The sequence below is a fragment of the Xiphias gladius genome, chromosome 11 (assembly GCF_016859285.1).
Source record: "Xiphias gladius isolate SHS-SW01 ecotype Sanya breed wild chromosome 11, ASM1685928v1, whole genome shotgun sequence".
Classification (NCBI taxonomy): Eukaryota; Metazoa; Chordata; class Actinopteri; order Istiophoriformes; family Xiphiidae; genus Xiphias; species Xiphias gladius.
The window spans coordinates 14,527,005-14,542,240 of NC_053410.1; the positions used below are offsets into that span (position 1 = coordinate 14,527,005).

The following is a 15,236-nucleotide window of genomic DNA, read 5'->3' on the forward strand; positions in this document are numbered from 1 at the left end:
TAAAGCAAGCAAATAAAAAATTTCAAACTTGAGCCTTTTTTGTTCTTAAAAGTCACACGCACAACCACACAGTCAGTCATTCTAAAAGATAGTGATGTTACCAAAGCAAGATCATATAATAAAGGAGTGGCCAACATCCTCCCCACCCCAGCCCATCCTCCTTTAGAAAAGACAAAAAAGGCACTGTGCAAGCTCTGCTTACACCCAGTTTCCTTCCATCCAATCAGGCGATCCTTGAGAGCGGACGGACAGGTCGGGCTGTTTATGAGGAGCCTACAGAATGGGAGGAGGAGGGAGAATATCGGCCACTCCACCCGTTATAAACCTTCCTCGTCTCTTGCATACTCACTACACATCAAAGAAGAGGCCGATCTGGAGAGCGACCCAGAGTCACCTCTCAGCCATAACCACAGCTCCAGACCCACTACCTGGAATTCCAAAACTCATTTTGGGGCTCTCCTCAAACTCAAAGCCAACAGTGAGGCTAGTGAGCACCTCAAAGACATACCCAAGTTGTTGGAAGCCACTGGACTTTTGACAAAGTCATTTTCCTATGAGAAAGGAAACCTCCAGGAGGCCTGCATGGACCACAGCCTCTCCCTTTCTCATTCATCATCTTTTGACCTTAAGATTCCCCAGGTGCGAGTTTTGGCTGCAGGAACAGACCCGTCTTGGGATTCCTTGTCCACCAAGTGTTCAGGTTCACTTTGTGAGAACAGTCTGGGAAAGAAGCTTCGTTCCTTTGTACCCAGGCAGATCCAAAAAAAGATCAGCAGAGATTTTAATAGCTCAGGTTCGGAGAAGGAATACTGGCCTTGTGTCACTGACCGCCAAGTCTTGGGAGGAAACTATCCTCTGGATTCAGAGTCAGACCTAGGTAACAAGCAGCCAAGGAAGAAACGTGGGCGGTATCGACAGTACAACACTGAGCTGCTGGAAGAGGCTATTGTGGTGGTGATGGGTGGGAAAATGAGTGTGTCTAAAGCCCAATCGATCTATGGCATTCCACACAGCACCCTGGAATACAAAGTTAAAGAGCGACTTGGGACCTTGAAACATCCCCCCAAAAAGAAACCGAAGTTGATAAGTCAGGTAGAGGAGCAGGGTGATTCACAATACCCTGAGAGGAAAGAACTCCAAAGCCCCCGGCACATTGTTTCTGAGAAAAAAGAGAGTACATCTGAAGAGAATGGGAATGATTTCCATGATGGAAGCCTCTCATCAAATGAGTGATATCCATAAAGTCCTAATAATGATTTAGTTTTTAACCAGACAAATGTTGTATTTGCCAGACAGCGGTAGTAGCTGACTTGTTTTTCCATAAAACTTTTACATTTGTGTAACTTTTAAACCAAATTACAAACATTTATTATTGACTTATTTAATTTTATCCTTCACTTTTGGTCATTATACATTAATATGTTTTTGAACACTCCAAGTGGCTCCCTGCCCTACATATTGTGCTTACAAGGCGTACTTGCCATTTGTTAAGAATTTTAACGTACTACAGTATATTGCTAATTCATTTCAGATTATTTATTTAGGTAATTCTTAAAATAATCATTTTTGGCTTTATAAATGTTACTTTACACACAGAGTCAAACTGAAGCATGTCTAAGGAAGTGGCGCCCCTCAGTGTCTTGTGTCAGTACTGTTCAGAGCACTTGGACATACAGATGGGTGTCAAATTAAAGAAAAAACCTGAATAAATGAATGGAGAAACGTAATGAATGCAGATGCTTCCACACAGGTGCACTGCATGGTACAATTAAGGAATTAACATCCAATCATTCTCTGTGGCATCTATAAAAATGCTGAGCAGGCCCAGTTGATTTTGATATTATATTAAGATGGCAAGAGGAAAAGATCTAAGTTACTGTGAAAGAGAGTTCATTGTTGGGATACGGATGGCAGCTCAGCTGGCTAGTGTTTCAGTAGGAACAGTGACTAAAGTGACATCTGCTTTTAGATCTATGGGAAAGACGTCCGTAAATAGGGTAAGAAATTGTGGTCGAAAGCATGTACGCTTTGATGACCGTGACGCTCATGCGATATGTAAAGAAAAACAGAAGAGCAACTCTTCATCGGGTGACTGAGAATATCAATGCAGGACGGGATCAGACCGTGTCAGCAAGAGCAGTCCGTCGAAAATTAGATAGAAAGGAATATTAGGGTAGGTTTGCAGTGCATAAACCCCTCATTACAAAGATGAATGCACATTCAAGAGTTCAGTGGTGCAAAAACCATAGGCACTAGTCTTAAGAAAAGTGGAAAAAAGTGATATAATCAGATGAGTCATCTTTCATCATATTCTCGACAAGTTGGCGAGTGTATGCCTGGCGTGCATCAAGAGACCGATACAGGCCTGAATGCTTGACCCCTACAGTAAGGGGATCAGGGGGCTCTGTTATGCTGTGGGGGGCATTTTGCTGGCATGGTTTGAGTCTACTTGTCACTTTAGAGGGAAGGTTCACGGCATGATCGCCTTTATTCTGCAATGAAACATTTCTATCCTGATGGGAGTGGTCTCTTCCAGGATGACGATGCCCCCATGCATAGGGTATGAGGGGTTACTGAATGGCTTAATGAGTATGAAAATTATGTCGTTCTTGTGCTGTTGCCTTCGCAGTCAGCAGATCTCAAACCAATTGAACACCTAAGAGAGATTTTGGACCGACGTGTTACACAGCGCTCTCCACCACCTTTATCAAATCACCAAATGAGGGAATATCTTTTAGAGGAATGGTGTTCATCTGTCCAGTAGAGCCAGAGGCCTTTAGAATCAATGCCAATGCACATTGAAGCTGTTCTGTCGGTACTTGGTGGCCCAACACCTTACTAAGACACTTGATGCTGGTTTTTCCTTTAAGTGGTCGCCCATCTGTTCAAAGTAAATTCCTCTGCAAAGTAAATTCCACTGCATGCAGCATGTATGCCCAGCCAGTATAGGTGAAACCATAGTATGCATCCATTAATCTAAAGAGTTTATGGATGATATTGAAAGTCTGTGTTGGAATAGCATGTTCTGTTGTCCAGAGTTCCATTTACCTTTTCATTTCCCTTTTCTTTACAAGCATGACAGATTTTTGTCACATTTTTATTTTTTCTGTATGTTTTGCTGCACTATATATATATATTTTTTCATTGCTTTCACTGCACTCAGGATAAGTTCAGATAGGGGTGCAGTACTTGTCAAAGAAAAATGTCTCTATTAGATAATGAGTTACTGTAAACACATAAGCATATCTGTAGATGAAGTATATATAAGTAAACCATTGCCACATACAAGTCACCTCTAACTTGGAAAGGATAGCATACCCTAAACAGCCCTAAACCCTAAACAGAAATAACATTGTAGGATGTCTTACAACAATGTCTGTGAAGATTCTCAGTCATCCAGGTCATGGTTATCCAAGAAGAGTTGTATTTAGGGCAGATGGTCATGGTTGTAGATACTTGAAGACATTTCACCTTTCATCCAACAGGCTTCTTGAGTTCTCTTCTCAGAGCTGTCCCTTCAGGTCAATTAACAACTCTCACCTGGTTTGTGAGGATGATACTCTCTTTTAAGGAACCAAAGTATTCACAGTCACAAATAGTGCACTAGGTAAACTCTTCACATCAGATAACTCCTAACTCTCTAAAATACATTCAGGTATTTTTGAAAATCAGGTAAACAGAAAAATAAAACCAGTCCTGTGTTCATGTGAATTTAAATAAAATTGCTCTTAGCTTCCGTATTTTATTTTAAAAATAAATATAAAACATAGAACTTTATCAAGCAATATTAGCAGATGGACTTTAACATGCTGACTGGCTGTGCTAGCTTGAAAACATCTGCTATCTGCTTTTTTTTTTTTTTTTTTTTTTTTTTTTTGCGGGTTATAGACAGGCCCAGATTTACTGCAGTTATTTTTGACTAACAGTGTCGATCATAGCAGTTCATTGCGCCTGTGCTTTATGGAGTTGTGTTGGGTTTTTTTTTTCTTTTTTCAAGTAAAAAAAAACAAAACATTGAAGTTGATGCCGTGAACATTATATTATTGATGTTAACATGAATATGATACAGAAGGTTTGATCATGGTGCTGTTACTATATGTAAAGGTTAAGGTTAAAAACCTTTTTTAAAGAAGACCTGTTGCCATTACATGCCGTTTTCACAGAATTTTTGCCTGGTGGACTAGGCAGAGGGAATGTTTTGACTCTGCTTGTCCATTATTTTGCTCTATTACGACAACTCATTGTGCATTATCAGTTATACATCAGGATATTCCAGAATATGGGATCATTGCTCATTATTATTATATCAGGTTGATAAAAAACACTCTAGCAAATCTTGGAAATTAACCTTTTGCAATTCTTTCAGACTTTTAGATGTACAGAATGTTAATTAGCTGAACGTGGATGTTTTCATTAAAGAAATTATTCCGTAACTGCAAGCAGTTAACTCAGCTATATTTGCAGTCGCATAATATATAAAACTGTCCAGATTATAAACATTTTTAGGTGAGAGTTGGTTCTAGCAGTAAAATATAGTTCAGGGAATTTCACACTTGTTTGTTAATAGCACTGTAACAGTAGTATATCTTTGTTAGATGTTTAACTTTCTGACTGATTTTTTTTTTTTTTTTGGACTTTTCTTATTCTCTTTTTTCTAATTTTTGCACTAAATGCATATATTCTTTAGTTGATTTTTAAAATTTTTTTTTATTAAGTAAAAGTCCTAATTTTTTCGTAACCGATAAACTAAAATTATAATTTTTAGCAGTTGCTTCAAGCATACGTACAATTAAGTAAAATCTAGTCGCTGATTCACTGTCATTACTTAAATTATTCTTCCATTGACAATCATTCAGCATTACTCAAAAGTCACCGTTTACTTTCTCATTGAGAGGCTAATGCATTTTGATTAACATATTATAGACAAAGAAGCACTTTGGGTTTATTGACAAGTAAAACATGTCTTTGTGCTCCTCATTCTCTATTGTAGCAAATTAGATGGTCGACTACCTCATCGGAAAAACCCATATCACAGTCTACTGTTCTCATAGCAGTTTTATGTAGCAATTTGTCATATACACACATGCAGATGGTTGACCAATTAATGGACCAACCAACATAAACTGTCTCAGTAAAGTGTTGGTCCACTTCGAGCCTCCTAAACAACTTCATTACGTCCTTGTCATAGATTCTTCAAGTATCTGAACTCAACTGGAGGGATGAACAACATTTTACCAAAAGATATTCTCTCATTTGGTGTTTTGATGATGGTGGATAGCGCTGTCTAACACATTATTCCAAAATCTTCCATAGGTGTCCAGCTGGGTTGAGATCTTGACTGTGAACGCCCTTAGCGATGGGTTGATGATCCCTTGTTGAAGCATTGAGGCTTTCAAGCCAATAGTGTTGAAAGCGATCACTTGGGACACGTAGAAATACATGCAAAATTAGCCATGAACATTTGAAAACCAAAATATTTCCATACTGTAGAAAACAAAAAAGGCCCCATCTCAACACAAAGCTAACATATCACTAATTTTCATACTCCTTTAACCATTTAGTACGTTCTTGTTCCCTGTATGGAGGCATCTGCATTCGTTATGATTGCTCTCAGGTTTTTCCTTTAATTTGTCATCCAACTGTACTTTGTCATAAGGCAAATAGCTCACAGAGAGAGCTGTTACAAAGTTGATGTAAGAAGTAAAAAAAAAATCCATCAAAGTTCTACCATATGTACATAATGCAGTTCACTTGTAGTTAATTGCAACCTGATCTATTTAATGTTTTGTTTGTCTCAATTCTTCAGAAGCATTTTTGATGGTCTCCTGCTTCAGAGAAACCTTTTCATTCTGAAAGTGGGGGAAGAGTTTACCTATCTTACATACCTACTCAAACTGATGAGATGTTTGGAGTGTTTTTGTTAATGCAGTATTTATTAAATCAGTATTTATTAATTAATTATTTTAGCATCATTTAAGAAACAATGAATGTAAATGGATTTAATAAAAAAAAATACTCCTATAAGTATTTATAGACATAATTATATAATGCTTAAGAGGTATATTTCACTGTCTTACATGATAGATGTAAAGGGATAACAGTTCAATCCACTTTATTCTGACACAAGTTGGGTATCTTTGCTTGGTAAATATAACCTATGAGGACAAAGTCTTTAGATAACTGCAAATGGTGTGACCCTTCAAATGACTAAAGAGTATCCCTGTCTATAAAATCTATGTACAATTTATTTACAATGTTTAAAGGAATGACACTGGGTGTATTTTGCATGATTGAACTAAATCATATGTCAGTGGGAAGTTAGTTGTATATGGTGAAGTTTATCTTTTGAGGATGTTTTATTGAAAATACTGGAGTATTGGTGTGTTCACTGTAAAGTCAGCAATATATCAGTGTAGATTAACTGTGATCCTGAAATCTCGCTAAACCAGTTCATAATCTGGTTGTTGGTTCACTGAAGATGTACCATAAAATACCCTCACACAGTAGTTATATCCCTTATGTACAGTATATGAACTTGGTGGATAAGTTAACACGTTCATGTTTGTGTGGTTGTAAAATATTGTGGAATTGAGTTGTAATTTGGTTTGGTTCTTCTTGTTAGATTGGTTATTTTATTTTTCTGGAAAAAAGGCATGCACTTCAATTCAGGTCCTTACTGCAATGCTAAATGAAACAGAACGAAAACCCTCAGGGATGAAACCCTTACCACTTGTTATTCAGGTGCTCCAGTTTACTCCTTAGACTTTGCAAGCAGGGATGTGAAGTTAATGAGCTTAGCAAAAAATGTGGTCAGGTTCAAGTTGCAGTAAATGTTATTTTTCTAATCTCTAAAATTTATTTTCAAATCTCTAAAAATTGAGATAAAGACATTTGAGATATTTTGGCATGCTGTACAAATAATTTTGTGTTTTACAGCCAAAAAAAACTTTAGTACATCTTTTCACTGTTTTATTATTTTTATACTTTGTTGCACAATGAATGTCAATAGAACCTCAGTTCAGGTAAGACGTTGACCACTGAGATATTAAATTAACAAGTTTCTTTACAGTTCACTGCCTCAAACAATACATATTTAATTAAAAAAGCCTGTTTAATGTAACATCCTAAAACTGCATTTCTGAAGATCTCAACAACAAGTCCTAAGACACTTCTCACTTACTGTATTCATTCATGTCTCCCACTTCATGGGTTGTATTGTAACCTATGTGATTTAAAGCTGAAATCTGTAATGTTTTTATTCTGTTCCTTGGACCATGCATCTGGTGCAGTGTAATAACACTAAAACATTTCAACAAAGAAAAAAAAAAAAATCAACATTCATGTTAAGTGCAAGTTTCCTGTCTCATAAGTAAAATTTCACTTTACCACTTTGCTATGTAGCTTGAAACTGGGATAACTAATGGGGATAACTAATGTAGAGACTACGTAGCAAGCTTAACACTAGATATTGTACCATCTTTGCTATGGCTCAAAGGTGACAGCATGTGCTAGCTTTAACTTCACAGATTTCAGCTTTACCTTGCTAAAATACATTATTGTAATTTATTATTTATAGTTGTATACAAAAATATTGCTGGTTTGTAATTATCAGACTGTTTTAAACAAATATCAGTCAACAGAGCATTAGAACTTTTTTTCTGACTACATGTTCAACTTGCAGTTGCCAGCACCTCTTGCGCTGCAAAGTTATTTCTCTTTTTTTATTACTCAGTATAGCCCTCTGATGTGTCACCTCAGGAATCCAATTGTGGTTTAATTTGTCTGTTCATTTTCTTGTTAAAGGACCTCAGTGTAGCTTGGGAAGTACTTGTTTTACTAAGAAAATGACCTATTCAGAGTTATAGGATAGATATATTTTTGGCATAATGTGATGGTATAAACGCTCCAAAGGTATCGGAGGATTTTGTAATAGATCTACCTCACTGACACAATTTTTGCCAAATATAAAAAAAAAAAAAACATGCCCCCCCCCCAGTTAACTGATTAATTGAGATTTGCATTGGCACAAAGAAAACTTAAAAAATATTAGAATAACATACCTGATTTTTCTTTTACTGGTTAATTTATCTTACGTTGTTGAGCACTTGTATCTAAATGTCACCCTTTACACTAGTCTTTTGCTCTTTCAAGTGATAAACATGTGTTTGACTTGTTTTAATCAAAGTGGGCCACCATTACTAAATGTCTTGTGCATGTGAAACATTTTCTTGATGTATACTGTAACAAAAATCACCACTGTGCAAAAAAGAAAAATTTAATAGCTGTAACAATGTAATTGGTAAAGTTCACTGGATGAAAGATTCACTTTTAAAATCACATATTCTTCTAATAAATATGCAATAAACATTATTATACATTTGTGAATTATTTCTCACCAACATTTAGCTTCCATTACTTTTTGAAAATTTTAGTAGGGACTTGCAGAGATGACATTTTTCTGTGTAAATGTAGTAATGACGTACCAGTCAGTAGTATGAACCAATGTTGCTTTTTCTTGATGGGCAGTTACATCTATTTTATTCTTTTTTCCCCTCAGTGAGTCTCCAGACTTGCGTGTTGCAAAGGCAAAAGACCTGCAGTCCACCTCCACGCTGGAACAATTCATGGCCAAACTCTGCCCCCACCATCAGAGACAGATAGTAGATGCCATAGGTTTTCTACAGACGGAGGTCAAAGCACTTGCCTCCTCCAATACACAGCAAGCCTCTAACTCTACCTCTGGGATACAGGGAAATGCTTGTTCCACTGCAAACTCCACTGCAGTCACCCCTGAGAAGTCATGTCCTGAGCTAAGGTTTCCCAATGAAACCACTCCCAAGTCAGAAATCCAGGATATGTCCCATTCTATCCTAAGCAGTTGTGCAATGAAAAAAGTTCCAGAGAATGGAGTGTCGCTGAAAACATCAGTTAATACTGACCCTGCTTTGGATCTTCGCAGCCCTGGGTCAGGGGGTAACCATGCTTTGGTCACTCCCGCTGTTAATCCAGTGGACACAGAGAACACCCGTCATGTTGATCATGCACCTCTTAAAATGAAAATCATGACCAGCAACGTTGCTGATGGCAAGAAGTTGTCATGTGTGCTCAATGCCTCACTTTCATCTCACTCTGACACTTCAGAGGACAGACAGGGTAGCTCACATTCATCCAACAGAACAGAGACTCACAGTGCCAGACTCAGCTCCTCTGTGAAAAGACACAATCAGGCTAGTCACACACATCAAGCTAGGCAAAGAGAGACTCTTGGGCATGCCAAAGATACACCAGCAAAACTGTTTTCAGTCCACATGACCATTCCTTCAGACTCTCCGCGGACTGCCAGGAAGACCATCAGGGCATCCTCTGACCATCGGACCAGAGACTCTGCTTGTAGGGGAATGGCTGACCCTGATCTCGGCCACTGTGACATTGTTTTTATTGACAAACCAATTACAGAGTGTTGTAAGGAACAGCAGCGGAGCATACTTCCACGCCGAAATGCCAGAAAAAGCACCAGAGGACACATGTATTCAGATGAAATCTGGGAGTTAAAAACTGTCCGTACATTGGCTGGAAGGGGCAACTGTCCCAATCCAATGCCAGAACTGATCACATTGGTCACCCCAAAACAAATACTTTCAAAGCCTGAAGGTGTACCCCCTGTGGATATGCCTTTTGCTGGAGCATGCAGGGAGACAATGAATCAGCAAATGTCCACAGAAAAGTCAGATGAGAGTGCAATACCAGGAACAGGAGATGTGCTGGAGGTAGCAGATGGTGAAGTAGACGTTATAGTTGAAACTAGTCAGACAGATCAGTGTCAGAGTAAGGGGCAGTCTGCTCCTCCATCTCCGATAAGGTCCCCGACAGAGAACAAAGAAACAGATATGAACACAGATCTAGAACAGGAGACAAGTGCAGAACAAGGGACGACAACAGAAAGTGAAGAAAGTATTGTTCAGACTCCATCTGAAGCACAAAAAGATAATGAGCCTGAGCCCCAACAGGACATACCTGAAACTACCGAGCAAATACTGGCAGAAACATTAGCGGACCCGTTAGAAAATATTACCATACAAGAAGCTGAGAGCGAGGTTTCATCAGATAAACTGCACAACAGTGAGCCTGTTCTCCAGCAGAATAGCGCCCAATCACCTGTGAATCAAATTGAAGACAAGATAGAGGAAAATGAAAGGGAGGAAATACAAGATGAGCAACCTCCGGTACCTCAGCCAGAGACACAGTTACACTATGACATCGCTGAAGTAACAGAAAAGTCCAACATCATAGGTTCAGCAGGGGAGCCAATCGTGAAAGAGCTAGAAATTGAAACATCTGAAGCAGTTGACGGTGTTATGCCTTTAGAAACTGAAGATGATAATGATAATGACTATGACTATGACGTGTCCTCAAAGACACTTGATGCGCTCTTGAAGGAATTACCCCCTTGGCGTAGAAAAAGAGGTACTGTAATCTCACTGCCAAAGCGGTTAAGACAAACAGAAGCAGTGATAGTGGGATATGTTAACGGTAGACCCATATCGGCCTCTGACAGAAGTCTGCGTCGTAGATCAAGTAACAGCAGCACATCACCTAACAAAACCCCAGTGAAGTCTAGTCAGAATGTACCCCATAAAACCTCTGTTGATTCAGCTATTGATTCAACTGTTGAAAACAAATATTTGGAGAAATATCTACCTGAAACACGCATACCTGGAAATTTGAGTGAGACTACTCCTGTCACTGAGCATGTGACAGAACCATCTCCTGACACAGCATCAAGCCCCACATCTAAAGTTCCCTCAAGGACCAAACAAATCCAGAAACAAAAGAGAGTTCAGAGAGATCAAGATAGTTTGCCTGTCCCCTCTGATCAGCCTGTCGATAGTCCTCAGAGCACTGAGTCCAAACGGCAACTTAGATCAACCAGCCAGAAACCAGCTGGAACTCCAGTATCACAGCCCACTTCCAATGCTGTCACCTCCACTTCATCTCCAAAATCAACTGCTACCCATGCTCTTCAATCTACAGAGCAGCTCCCCTCCCTCCCCCTTCCTTCTCCGCTTCCTGTTACTTCTCCTCCTCTAATTAGTTCATCTCCCCCTGCAGCCTCTGAACAGTCCCAACAGAACACAGTCCCAGAGACAACTATGGAATTAAACATGGAACAATCTCAGCCAGCAGAGACAATCTCTGAAGAAATGCAAAAAAATGAAGTAGAAATTGAATTGCCAGCCAAACAGAAACTAAGGTCTGCAAAGGTTGTAGTAGATGACAGTAAGACTGAGAAACAGCAACTTAGCAGTGAGGTATCAAGTACATTAGAAAATCAAAGTCTTGTAAAGACTGAAATGCAGACACTGATTATGCCACTTAGAAGTAAACGGGTTCTCCGAAAGGACGCAGAAGCAAGTGATATTACTTTGCCACAGAAGCTAAGTGTAGCATCTTTAGAAGACAGTTCTGCAAGTGGAGATGATTGCAATTCTTATATATCAGACAAACCCACAAGAATGCCATTAAGGAGTGAGAGCAGTAAGACTGACATTTTCCACCAGTCTTTTACTCAGTCACCACCAATGGACAACAAGAAATTAGCTTTGAGATCACAAAAATTGGCTGCACCTTCTACCAGTGCTCTTACTGTAACTGGAAGACAGAGTGACATAGCTTCCCCTATCAGAATAATGCCAGATAGAATAACTAAAGCTCAGGGGAAGCCCCCTCCAGTGTCTGTTGCATCTGTGTTGCCCCACAGCTCTGCCATCCCTGTCATTTCACCAAGGCCTGAGCCTCCAAAACAGACTACTAACAAATTCTTTGAGACTCTGACTGGAGAGGAAAGCCAACACCTAATTACAAATTTAAACATTAAGTATGATAAAATGCAAAAAGGTTGGGTGCAATTGGATAAAGAGGGTCAGCCGGCAACAAGATACAAAAACAAAGCAGACAGGCAGGCAGCTATATGGAAAAGTAAACGCAGGGCCCGAAAACCGAAGTCTTCAGAGCACCAGAAATACTCGCCAGTCCAAATGCTTTTCATGAAAGGTTTTAATCTCAAAAGTATTTGTCGTTGGTTCCTTGAATCAACAGAAACAAAGTCCCTTGTCATTGTCAAAAAGGTGAATACTCGTCTTCCGTCAGAAACTCAGCTGTGCTTCCACAGCTCGTCTAGTGCTTCGGGGACCTCTCAGGGGGTATTTCCTAGCCTACAGGCAGAGCGCTTAAAGAAACATTTGAAAAAGTTTGCCATTGCTTCTCCTGTAAAGAGCAACCCCAAGAGTCAGAAATTGATTGCCAAAGCACTAGAGCTTGAGGCAAATGCAGTCAAAGGGAAAGAGAGGAGAGAACCTCCCAGTACTACTCAGACTTTGACGAAGTCACACTCCTCTGCTGAAGCCCGTGTACAGATAGGTGAATCCCAGAAATCCTCTGGTAAATCAAAGAATCCAGCTAGTGCAAGGATCTTGAGGAAATACTCTAATATCCGAGGGAAGATGCAGGTTCAGCAAACCAATGTTAGACTGAAAAAGGCCTCAAAAACATTAAAAACCAACAATATGAAACGGCTGGCCACCACAAAGTCTGTCACAAAATCCAATCTGAAACCATCTCTGAAGGCACAGAAGTCCGCCCTACCTGTCAGTAAACAAATGAAAGAATCTGCAGCAAAAATGGAAAGAAGGAAAACATTGGTCGGCAAAAAAACTCGAAAGCATCCTGGTCAAGAGAGAGCAGTCAAAGCTCAGAGCAGTAGTAGAGTTTCAAGAGACACCACTAAAAAAGAATTGCCAAAGAGATGTTCTCAACGACTAGGGTCTCCGAAAATATCTGAACATAACCCTGTCGACACATCTAAAAGCAAGGTTGAAAATAAAAAGCCAAGTGAACCAGAGAAAGCAGAGGTGGAAAAACCCACAGGGAATAAAATGCATTCTCTAAAAATCCAAACAAAGGAATCATCACAAAGTACACTTGCTGAAATCAAAGTTACAGAGAATGCTACTGAAACCCCTCAGCAGAGCACGGAAATCAAGTGTTCGACCTCACCTGACCAGGTCCTAACAAGATCTCAGAGAAAAATGGAGACGGCAGTCCCTTTGAGTGGGACCCCGAGTCATGCTTCAAAGAGGGCTACAAAGTCCATGACAACACAGAAAGCATCTCTGAAATCAGCCAGGAAAGCTGAGGAACCCACGCTGACCAGAAGGCGTGCTTTAAAATCCCCTGGAAAGAGAGGTCAGGCAGCCTCATTGCCACGAAGTGCAACAAAATCAGCAAAAAAGAGAGCTCAGGAGCTTTTAGAGACCCCAGCTAAGCGCACCAGGACATCACTCTCAAAATAAAATGGACCTACAGAGAGAGATCATCTTTATTTAGAGGATTTTTCTTTTATCCGCAATATATTCAGAAGGACCAGAAGTATCTATTTTGTATTCTCACCAAACTCTTCAGAGGATACCTTTTTCTGTAGGCAAATATGTGAAGAAGGAACAGATTTTGAAATTCATTTATGCTTTTGTAAAGCTTCAGTGTGAAATTGCAGATGTGATGGATTATTTGCTGAGCATTTGCTCTGTGTTCAGGGACTACAGACAAGTCCTACATGATGTCTAGCAGATGTAGTTGCTGTTTGGCTTTATGTTCCAGCACTCTATGACATGGCTGGAGATAACAATAGCCTATCAAACCTCATTTTAAAAGTTGGGATAAGAAAAATCAAGCTATGATGCATTTATCAAGGTGACATTAAATTCATTCACCAACCTCTTTTGTTTCTTTTTTTTGCCATTTGTATATAATTATTGTTTTAGATGATAGCATGCACTGCATTTACTGTTCAGAGAGCTTAATGTGAGAAGGGAGATCAGCTTTTGAATAAAAATTTTTACTTACAGTCAGTAGGCAGTGTGTATCTCCAGCCTGTCTTCCAATCACAACATTGTGAATATGTGACTGTTGTGACCAGGTGCCTTATTTATGAAGTGTAAGTAATAGAATGTGTTGCTAAATGTGAAAACTCCTGTCCTCTAGTTGTAATAATTTTCAGTTCCTTTAGAAGCAGTCAACATTCATTTGCTTCACGGAGTGTGTGCAAATTGTTTATGTTCCACACACTATGTGCCTCGTGCTTCATCTGTAAATTCTTATATTGACTGACAGGTTTATTTAATATGCCCATTTTCCCAGATCATTAACATAAAATGGTTCTTATTATAGTTGTATTAGGTATTAAAGCAAATACGAGGATGAATTGTTAAAACAGACAAGCTTGCTCTGTGCGTCATGACAAAAGTTTGTATTTTTTTATGTTTTTTGGGGTCAGTTTTCAACACCTCTGCAGTCACCTCTGACCATTGTTCCCATCGTTATTTGCTCATAATAGTGACTTCACTTTGTGTAGTTTACCTGCTTCTGCATGTGTTAAGTCTTGTTAATGTGGAGACAGTTTAAGAACCAGAACTATTTTTATGCCCCTGATCTTTGAAAATACTAACCCCATTCAAGACTATGCATGCACATTTAGTGTGCATAAAAAAAGCTGTACTGGAAAACCATCTGAGATGACTTTGGGTAACTGGCTTTTGTGTCGCAACAGTATTTCCAAGCAGCAACGGCCTGAAAAGTATCTGTATTTGGTTGTTTAATATGAATTAACTTTATGGCCTCTTTAGCATTAATGGCGCATTACAGGGTGATAAATTCCTTCCTTTGATTATTCATAAGTTGGATATGAAATTTTTGAGGTAGTCTAGTCACACTTCTGAGTTGTGTATCCAAGTATGTTGCAGTTTTATTATTATGTTTTTGTTTTTTATTGTCATTGACTGTCAGGCAAATGTTCTCATAATGTGAAGTTTCTTTACTTCCACAGTAGTAACTTGCATTAGTGTATTGTCAAAGGAAAAATACCAGTTTTAGCACAGTGTTATTTTTTTATTATGGTCAGTTCTCTTTAGAGGGTAAATCATCTGTAAATGCAAAACATGTTCGTCATGTTTTTATTGTTATTTAAGAACTCCATGCAGGCTAATGACTTTAGCAAATCTAAAACAGCCCACCAAATATCAGACTTGAACATGTTTATTCTTTACAGTTGCTATTTAAAGATTTTGATTTTGTATATTAGAAAGAAATAACTGCTTTATTTGTGGTAATCCCAAGAATGATACATCTTTATGTTAAGAACTTTGTATTTTTGCTGGAGTTGATATAAAGATGTTTGAATTTTA

The 15,236-nt window shown here is 38.9% G+C and overlaps 1 protein-coding gene across 2 annotated transcripts in view; it reads left to right on the forward strand.

The window, feature by feature from the left end:
• The window catches only part of wu:fc17b08 (ligand-dependent corepressor), a 31,089-nt gene extending 15,853 nt beyond the window's left edge, over window positions 1-15,236 (forward strand). Inside the window, exon 7 of one of the 2 annotated variants that reach the window (XM_040138802.1) lies at window positions 8,558-15,236. In XM_040138802.1, coding sequence (XP_039994736.1) covers window positions 8,558-13,349 — 4,792 coding nt within the window. In that variant the 3' untranslated portion in view covers window positions 13,350-15,236. Of the gene's footprint in view, window positions 1-227; window positions 1,700-8,557 lie in introns of those variants that run through there. The other variant, XM_040138804.1, reaches the window with a different exon arrangement.